The 10,521-nt window shown below is 36.6% G+C and overlaps 1 protein-coding gene across 2 annotated transcripts; it reads left to right on the top strand.

Moving 5' to 3' along the window:
* Nucleotides 1–6,562: 6,562 nt before the first annotated feature.
* Nucleotides 6,563–8,873, top strand: LOC143227036 (uncharacterized). Of its 2 annotated transcripts, none has more exons than XM_076458584.1 (2): nt 6,563–6,632; nt 8,262–8,873. In XM_076458584.1, the coding sequence occupies exon 2, from the start codon at nt 8,382–8,384 to the stop codon at nt 8,733–8,735; it is 354 nt and encodes a 117-aa protein (XP_076314699.1). In that variant the 5' UTR covers nt 6,563–6,632; nt 8,262–8,381; the 3' UTR covers nt 8,736–8,873. The 2 variants fall into 2 exon arrangements, with proteins under 2 accessions (XP_076314699.1, XP_076314698.1); XM_076458583.1 differs by having other exon boundaries at nt 6,566–6,632; nt 8,214–8,873.
* Nucleotides 8,874–10,521: the final 1,648 nt, after the last annotated feature.

Genomic DNA, 10,521 nt, shown 5'->3' with positions numbered 1-10,521 from the left:
CACGAAGTGTGTTATTTCTCGAGGCTGGTATAACTCGATGACAAGTGGTAAGTCGACTGGGTTTCAAGTTGATTTTTGGTAATCGAAATGTTCCAGACAGTGATCTTCGCGTATGTTCCAACACCAAGAAATATTTGAAGAAAAACAATAGTTACTTTTATTTGATGGAGATATTACTGTAATAAGTGACTACAGCAGGATCTCCAAATACAAATGTAAAGGCTAAAAATCCCTCAGTGTTTTAAAATACTGAGAGCACGAACTTATTAGAATATTTGATTTACAAACTATATTGAAAAGTAACATTTATAGTAAATCTTAGGTCTTGAGAGTGTATTAAACGAATGGCGAAGTATGACACACAGTGCCTCCCTGTGGCACAGCGGTAAGTTTGAGGACTCCTCTAGAAACCGAGTTTTAATACCTATGGTGGACAGAGCATAGACAGTCCCCCGGCCTGGCATGGCCTAGCGCGTAAGGCGTGCGACTCGTAATCCGAGGGTCGCGGGTTCGCGCCCGCGTCGCGCTAAACATGCTCGCCCTCCCAGCCGTGGGGGTGTATAATGTGACGGTCAATCCCACTATTCGTTGGTAAAAGAGTAGCCCAAGAGTTGGCGGTGGGTGGTGATGACTAGCTGCCTTCCCTCTAGTCTTACACTGCTAAATTAGGGACGGCTAGCACAGATAGCCCTCGAGTAGCTTTGTGCGAAATTCCAAACAAACAAACAAAATAGACAGCCCCCTGTGAGGCTTTGTGCTTAACGTCAAACAAATAAATGACTCACAGTACTAATCTTTTGTTTTTGAATTTCGCACAAAGCTACACGAGGGCTATCTGCGCTAGCCGTCCTTAATTTTCTAGTGTAAGATTAGAGGGAAGGCAGCTAATCATCACCACTCACCATAACTCTTGGCTACTCTTTACCAACGAATAGTGTGATTGACCGTAACATTATAACTCCCCCATGGCTGAAAGGGTGAGCATGTTTGGTGCGACGGGGAATCGAATCCGCGACCCTCATATTACGAGTTGAACGCCTTAACCTACCTGGTTATGCCGGGCCACAGTACTAATCTCTTAATCTTCGTGAAGTGTGCCACAAAGTAATAATCTGAGTGAAGTGCGACACATAGTAATAATTTGCTTGAAGTGTGTCGTATGGTAATAATCTGTACGAAGTGTCACATATTAGTAATCTGTATGAAGTGTGTCACAAAGTAATAATCTGTATGAAGTGTGTCACAAAGTAATAATCCGTGTAAAGTGTGACACATTAGAATAACACGCGTGAAGTGTGACACATAGTAGTAATCTGTGTGGAATCAGTAGTAATAATGTGTATGAAGTGTGACACGTAGTAGTAATCTGTGTGGAATCAGTAGTAATAATGTGTATGAAGTGTGACACATAGTAGTAATCTGTGTGGAGTCAGTAGTAATAATATGTATGAAGTGTGACACATAGTAGTAATCTGTGTGGAGTCAGTAGTAATAATATGTATGAAGTGTGACACATAGTAGTAATCTGTGTGGAATCAGTGGTAATAATGTGTATGAAGTGTGACACATAGTAGTAATCTGTGTGGAGTCAGTAGTAATAATATGTATGAAGTGTGACACATAGTAGTAATCTGTGTGGAGTCAGTAGTAATAATATGTATGAAGTGTGACACATAGTAGTAATCTGTGTGGAGTCAGTAGTAATAATATGTATGAAGTGTGACACATAGTAGTAATCTGTGTGGAGTCAGTAGTAATAATATGTATGAAGTGTGACACATAGTAGTAATCTGTGTGGAGTCAGTAGTAATAATATGTATGAAGTGTGACACATAGTAGTAATCTGTGTGGAGTCAGTAGTAATAATATGTATGAAGTGTGACACATAGTAGTAATCTGTGTGGAATCAGTGGTAATAATGTGTATGAAGTGTGACACATAGTAGTAATCTGTGTGGAGTCAGTAGTAATAATATGTATGAAGTGTGACACATAGTAGTAATCTGTGTGGAGTCAGTAGTAATAATATGTATGAAGTGTGACACATAGTAGTAATCTGTGTGGAGTCAGTAGTAATAATATGTATGAAGTGTGACACATAGTAGTAATCTGTGTGGAGTCAGTAGTAATAATATGTATGAAGTGTGACACATAGTAGTAATCTGTGTGGAGTCAGTAGTAATAATATGTATGAAGTGTGACACATAGTAGTAATCTGTGTGGAATCAGTGGTAATAATGTGTATGAAGTGTGACACATAGTAGTAATCTGTGTGGAATCAGTAGTAATAATGTGTATGAAGTGTGACACATAGTAGTAATCTGTGTGGAATCAGTAGTAATAATGTGTATGAAGTGTGACACACAATATACACAATATTATATTATGTATATTACACAATATACTTATGATTATCACTATTAATAAAAATAACATTCACGTTCCAGATTATGATAAACTTACTTTCTGCAAAATAAACTTTAGAGACGAATTGAATGGGCAGTGAAAAAACTTTATTACAAATGTATGGCGTTTGGACTAGCTTACGTCACCACTGGGTATCTGATAATGACGTAAAGATGTCGAAGCGTTGCGTATTTGTAATATACAGTTTTTAACAACATTTATATCTACTTTCGTCTCTATTGGGTTTTGTTGTTTCAATTATACCCATATTAATTAACGATTAATTACACAATACCAGTAAAATTACAAGTTTGTACAAATATTATTTTTAATTTTCTGTGAATTGTTTGGAGACTCGAATGATAATTATATGATTTGAATGACGTTTGTTATGGAAATAGTTATGACGTTATGGAAATAGTTGCTTGGTTACAAACACAAGGTGTAGTTATAAAGTTTTCAGTTTTATCTTTTGTTAAACTCAAAGTTACACAGTGGGATATTCGTACTTTGCCCATCAAGAATATAAAATCCGAATTTTTAGCCTCTAGAATTAGGTTTGGGCAACAGGGCAGCTCCAGTTTTACAGGAAAAAGAAGTGAAAATTAAAATTTTTTAAAAATTATGCTGTGCATCACTGAATATACAGTTTGCAAAGAATTAAACCAAGACGACGTTCACACTGTTGTCTTTATAAAGACGAGCTGACTCTTCTTTTTTCCAAGTATTAATAAATTTTAAAAATAGATGTTTTAAAGCTAGTCTATATTGGATTTTTTTATCATGCAAAATACAATTCAGGAATTACACGTGATTGTATCAGGTCATCCCATCGTATCAGGTCATCTCATAATTAATGCTCGAAAATTTGATATAGAAAGTGCATCATCATTTCTGTCTTTGTAGAAGGTTTTAATGACTAAAATATGTAGTAGGACGTATATAAAAATGTTCAGACAGATAAAAGAAACTAACCCAACTACACTTTTTCAGATCATTAATCAAATAAAACCTTATGAAGATGGATGTGTCTGAGGAGCACATTAGACATATAATGTTTTATGAGTTTAAAAAAAGGCAATAGTGCAACAGAAACTACAAGAAACATTCAAGGTGTTTATGGTGTGGAGTCTCTCAATGAAAGAAAATGTTGAAGGTGGTTTCAGAAGTTCAGATCAGGTGACTACAGGTTAAGTGATGCGCCACGTTCAGGTCGTTCTGTTGAGTTTAATGATGACTTACTGTTGGCTGCACTTGATGAAGATTGTGCTGTAACACTTGAAGAACTAGTACAAAAGCTTAATTCAACAGTTCACCGTCATTTGCAACAGCTTGGAAAGGTGTCCAAACTTGGAAAATGGATCCCCCATGATTTGACAGAAGCCAAACTTAGAGCAAGAGTGGACATTTGCACTTCTCTGCACTCTCGTGAACGTAACTCACTTTTTTGGACAGGTTAATGACTGTAAATGAAAAATGGATATTTTATAAACATGTTATGCACTGCAGACAATGGCTCAGTGCAGGTAAACTGGCTAAAGCACAGCCCAAAATGGACCTCTAGGAATGACTTGTTAAGTGTTTGGTGGGACATTGTTGGTGTGATCCGCTTTGAGTTGCTGCCACTCAATGTAACGATTACATCAGAGTTCTATTGTCAACAGTTAGAACGCTTGAATGTTGTACTGAAATAAAAGAGGCCTGCTTTGATCAGTCGTAAAGGTGTTGTGTTACACCAGGATAATACACGGCCCCATACAGCAAGGATCACATCTGCATAGGTTGAAGAGCTAGACTGGTAAAACTTACACATCCTCCTTATTCTCCAAACCTTGCCCCATCTGATTATCATCAATTCCGAAGTTTGCAGAACAATTTTGATGGGAAAGAGCTTGGAACACATGAAGATACCAAAACTACCCTCTCTACATTCTTTTCCTCCAAACACTAATAATGTTATAGAAGTGGCATTCAAAAGCTTGTGAATCGTTGGCAGGAAGTAATTAATAATAATGGAACAAACATTATTGATTATATAACATTAAAAGCGTTCGAAATCCTTTCTCTTTTCTGAACCTAAAATCGGAGATTACAGGATTATCTGATACTACAACATTACGAAATTAGCTGCTTATGTACAAATTGTTACGTAACTTTATTTTTAATGGGTAAGGCGAGGTGGTACATATATTATTAAGTATATTAATACTTAATAGCAGTCCTCCGCTGGTACAGCGGTATATCTACGGATTTACAACGCCAAATTAGGGGTTCGATTCCCCTCGGTGGACTCTACAAATAGTCTAATGTGGCTTTGCTATAAGAAAACACATCCTTAACAGTAAGGATCAACAAGGATTCCACATAACTCACGCGACGATAAAGCGCTCCACTGAATTTCTAAACGAAAAACCGACCATTTAAAGTATTGGTTACGATATAATATGTTCGTATATACGAAAAGGATCGTTAACATTTCCGATATAACAATTAAAAAAATCTAAAACATCAGTTTCTCTTCTACTGTATATACCTGATCACATCAACGGGGCTAGACCCTAGACGATTCGAACTACCCTTACAAAATTTCTTCAGCTTATTTGACTGGACTGTAGGTATCAAATTTTTCTCTTTCAATAAATACACAGAGATGTTTTTTGTTGGTTTTTTTATAAATGGAAAACATATCAAACACGAATTCAAATATCTTTTAAACCCAACTCAATCTAACAGATAGCGTTACATATCGATACTAGCTATAATGAAAGTTAATAGATGTTGTGTTCATTCCATGGACATATAGAAACTGAACAAATAAATAGGAAAAAATAGATGAGACAAAATAAATGTTGAAATAAAAAGTACACAAACAAGTAGAGTGATATTAGCTGGACAGTTCTTAAAACGATTTTCAATTCACACTTAAACTGCTTCATTTATCTATACAGATCACAATGTATTGGATACTTCCCTTTAAAATGTGTACATTAGATACATTACATATTGACTTTAAAGTATATATATATACCGGTTTGAAGTTGTCCCGGTGATTTCTCGAAGCCCGTTCTCTAGGCTGTGGTTTCGCTAAATATTTAATATCTAATACATCTTGAATAAATAAATGTTCATTTTCTCATTGTTGACTTTTGATGATTATTTGCGCTATCTGTTCCTAATTATGAAGTGATAGAGTGGATGGGAGGCAGCTAGTCAGCACCCCCCCTCCACAGCTAACTCTTTTGTCACTAGTTAGCAACAAAACAAGTGACGAACATGTTCCGTGATGGAACTTTAATCCACTATCTCCAAATTGCAAGATGGGGACCCTAACTACGTGAAATATTTATGTATAAACTCTATTTTAACTTACGTTGAAATTAAACATTTCCCACAGTGTATCCAAATCAAAAACTTTCATGCTGTCTACGTTCACAGCCTAATCAATGTTTAGCCTTTTCTTATACATTAAGACGTAGGAAAATTTTGTCACATACTTAGAATACGTTAATCTCAAGTCCTCTGTTATTTCCATTATAATTCTCGTATTTTAAGTTTATATTTCCTATTTACTTTGTCTGATAAACCTGTTGACGCAGGTGCTACGCTGCTTCTTTCTAAATTATAAAACTTTGACTCACTTTTCCACATACGAAGACGCAGTTCTAGCATTCTTTTAAAACGCAGTATAATATAAAAGATTAGAATCTATTAACTTTGAGGAACGCAATTAAATTATAAAGCTCGAGTTGTCTAAATCATTTCAAACTGGAGATTATTTCTGGAGATTTACAGATTCATGAGAAGTTGTTTGTCTACTGCCTGGTTTGTATTTGTCTTTGCTCAGCAAAATGTTCTTTTCCATAATCTCTAATGAGAATGCATATTTATTAAGACATGTGTTTTGTATGCTAATCTCAGAAAGACGGCTGGTTTAATATTGCTGGCGAAACGGTGATGTAACAAAATCATTCAAAAAGGGATCTGTTTAGATATTATGTTTAAGTCACCAAGAACTCGTGTAGAATTATTGATATTAATTTGCATTTTCAATTTGTGGGAAAAGTACGTACATCTGTTTTAGTCCGTTTTGACAATAGGAGGCATTCCACAAATAATATAAATACTGAATGCTGGGGCATCGTAGTCCAAGAAGTCGTCTACAGACATCTTCAGCGAAATCTAGCAGACAGAACGACAGAACAAATACTCTATTTGAGACCATAAAAGGTAAGTTGTGTGTCTATTAAACTCCCGGCAAGGCAGACATGTGCAGCTGGTTAAAGCACTCGACTCGTAATCGGAGGGTTGCGGGTTCGAATTCCCGTCACACCAAACATGCTCGCTCTTTCAGTCATAGGGGCATTATAATGTGACGGTCAGTCCCACTATTCGTTGGTAAAAAAAAAGTAGTCCAAGAGTTGGCGATGGGTGGTGATGGCTAGCTGCCTTCCCTCTAGTCTTACACTGCTAAATTGAAGACGGCTAGCGCAGATAGTCTTCGTGTAGGTTTACACGAAATACAACAAACAAACACACTATTAAATCCATTCCACCCCATTTAGAGGTTTGTCTGTTTCGGTAAAGGTTAATGTTGGAATTTGTAACATGTGTATTCTTAGTTGGACACCACGTGTACGATGAAAATTCCACGAATCCTGTATGGAAACGTTTCCATCATTTAATAGGCACTGTACTATATTTCTTTTACTACTAAATCGTGCAGATTGTTTGGAAATTTCGCACAAAGCTACTCGAGGGCTATCTGTGCTAGCCGTCCCTAATTTAGCAGTGTAAGACTAGAGGGAAGGCAACTAGTCATCACCACCCACCGTCAACTCTTGGGCTACTCTTTACCAACGAATAGTGGGATTGACCGTCACATTGTACACCCCCACGGCTGGGAGGGCGAGCATGTTTAGCGCGACAAATCGTGCAGAATTACCGATAACGAACATTCAACAAAATGTGTAACTGGTAATTACATTATTTGCCAATGATACGTTTAGGTTATAATCACGTGTTTTGAGCATACAAAAAGTATGACCTGGCATGACCAGGTGCTTATGACGCTCGACTCGTAATCTGAGGATCGCGGGTTCGAGTCCCCGTTACACGAAACATGCTCGTCCTTTCAGCATTATAATGGGACGGTCAATCCTACTATTCGTTGGTAAAAGATTAGCTCAAGAACTGGCGGCGAGTAGCGATGAGAAGTTGCTTTTCCTATAGTCTTACACTGCTAATTCAGGGATGGCCAGCGCAGATAGCCCTTGTGTAGCTTTGCAAGAAATTCAAAAACAAACGCACAAAAAGTCTACACAGTGAGGTAGGATTATACATTATTATCTGTATATATTAAAGAATATTTCCTTCTTACTGATTACGTGGTTATTTAAGAATGATTTAGTGTATTGCAGTAATAATAACCGCGGTTATTGTCACTTTTACTTTTTTAAATAATTATATTTGTTTGTTTGAAGTTAAGCACAAAACTACGCAACGGGCTATTTATGCTTTGCCCACCGCGGGTATCGAAACCCAGTTTTAGGTTTGTAAGTCCGCAAAGATACTACTATGCCACAGGGTTTCTTATTTACGTTATTTTTACGCATCTTAAACAGAGAGAATGTTCTGGAAATAGTATATGTAGTTTCTGAATATATACATGCATTTAATTTTCAAGAGTAAATAATAAATAGAAATGTTTCTGAAGATGGCAAACTAATGTAACTGTATTAAAATTGTGATATTAAAAATATTGGATTTTGAATCATATTTCATGTTTTACAATTTATATCTTCCCAACAGAATATTAAAATGTTGTCAACCTTCTGTTTACTTGTAACTGTGGTTCAGGTTATATGGGGTTCTGCAGACAATGATAAAATCGGTCATGGTCGGCAAAATGATTATTTTCTAAGCAGCACTGGTGACATCGACGGGTATACTGATGACAAACAAGACAACCTTGACAGGATGAAGCCAAAGCAATATCTCCCTCCTTCTTGGTCCAATAATTATGAAAGTAAAGACATTGGAAAAAGAGGTTTTGCTGAAAAACGTGGATTTGGTGAGAAAAGAGGACCATTGGAAAAACAACACATTTACAAAACTTCCTCCCCTTTAACAGGAAAGCCGTATTTCAATTCTATCGTGGAAAACTCAGAAGTGGCTGGAGTTCCTTCTGGTCACAAAACATTCCCACTTCTTTATGAAGGTCTCAAAGATGATTTTTTTGTCTACTACTGGTTTTCCCATTTCCCGATGAAAATAAAAGATGATTCTCTAGCTAGACATTCCAAAAACCGGGGGTTTGGAGAGAAAAAGTAAGACCGGAAATGACGTGGCCAGCACTTCCCTTTCAAAGTTCTATACCTTGAATATGAACTATCAATAACTCATTTATCTCAAAAGTCAAAAGAGTATTTTGACAGTAATTAATTTGTACCCAAAATGTTGTAAACTAAAACATGATAATAAAATACACTAAATGAAAAATATATATAAATTTTATTCTCTCATAAAACAAACTAGCTTCTGGGTTTGATATTTCATAGAATGCTTTTTAGTAACACCAAATAATAGGACTTTCTTTTACGGAAATTATTAAAGTTTGATCTTGGCTGTGGTTAAGCGCAAAGCTACACAAAGGGCTGGCTATCTCTGCTCTGTTACCCACGGGCATCGAAATGCGATTTTTAAGGTCGGAAACCCGCAGATTTATCTCTAAGCAACTGAGTGACGACAGTTAAAATAACCAGATAAACGAATAGAATATTTATTTCTAGAAAAAGGTTCACTTTTTGAACCGTGTAACACACTTTTATAATTCCATACAATGATTTGTTAGAGTGTAAAACATAAAAACAGAAGCATGAAAACAAAGCTTTAACATATTTCTGTAAATACATATATTCTAGTGAGAATGTACACATACCTACACAATACAAATAAAAACACGATGTTCTAAACTGTAACCGTCACGATATGCAAATCTGAAGATTCTGATACGAAGACGAGACCCGATGAAATCATTTAATACATTTTAAAAACGTAAAGAACAACTCGGAAAAGTTCTTACTAACGTAGGCTACTTATTCAAACTATTTGTACTGGGTTGAGGGTACCTGTTAAGGATTGGTTTGAATTTCGCGCAAAGCAACTCGAGGGCTATCTGTGCTAGCCATCCCCAATTTAGCAGTGAAAGTCTAGAGGAAAGGCAGCTAGTAATCACCACCCACCGCCAACTCTTGGGCTACTCTTTTTCTAACGAATAATAGAATTGACCGTATCGTTACAACGGCCAAATGACGGAAAGGACGATCATGTTTGGTTAAAGAAGCGAATGTTCTATAAAGGACAATGTTATATAACGTTATCTTCGTTTTCAAATCTTTAATAATGATATTAACACATCCTGCATCATGGAAACTACTAGTTCCATGATGAGGACTAGTCTACTTAAAGAAAAATGTATTGTAAAGTATGGCTGGTATGGATGTTAAAACTTTACTTAAAATAAAGTATGGCTGGTATGGATGTTGAAACTTTACTTGAAATAAAGTATGGCTGGTATGGATGTTGAAACTTTACTTAAAATAAAGTATGGCTGGTATGGATGTTGAAACTTTACTTAAAATAAAGTATGGCTGGTATGGATGTTGAAACTTTGCTTAAAATAAAGTACAGAACAATCTTTCGGCATGGCCAGGTGGGTTAAGGCTTTCGACTCGTAATATGAGGGTCGCAGGTTCGAATCTCCGTCGCACCAAACATGCTCGCCCTTTCAGCCGTGGGGGCGTTATAATGTGACGGTCAATTTCACCATTCGTTAGTAAAAGAGTAGCCCAATAGGTGGCGGTAGGTGGTGATGACTAGCTACCTTCCCTCTAGTCTTACACTGCTAAATTAGGGACGGCTAGCGCAGATAGCCCTCGAGTAGCTTTGTACGAAATTCAAAAATAAACAAACCTTTCTTAGGTCATATTCAGGTTAACTAAAAAAGTTGCACCTGACCGTTGCTGGACACGAGTCGTAGAGACGAGAACGTGAACGGGTACGAGGTTGTAAGGGGTGTTGCAGTCAAATGGTAGGTTATTAATTAATATAGGTATAA

The sequence above is a fragment of the Tachypleus tridentatus genome, chromosome 9, assembly GCF_004210375.1.
Source record: "Tachypleus tridentatus isolate NWPU-2018 chromosome 9, ASM421037v1, whole genome shotgun sequence".
Classification (NCBI taxonomy): Eukaryota; Metazoa; Arthropoda; class Merostomata; order Xiphosura; family Limulidae; genus Tachypleus; species Tachypleus tridentatus.
This window is presented reverse-complemented; position numbering and strand designations above follow the sequence as displayed.

Coding starts and splice junctions, on each gene's coding strand:
- LOC143227036 (XM_076458583.1), top strand. CDS start 8,223: ATGTTGTCAACCTTCTGTTTACTTGTAACTGTGGTTCAGGTTATATGG.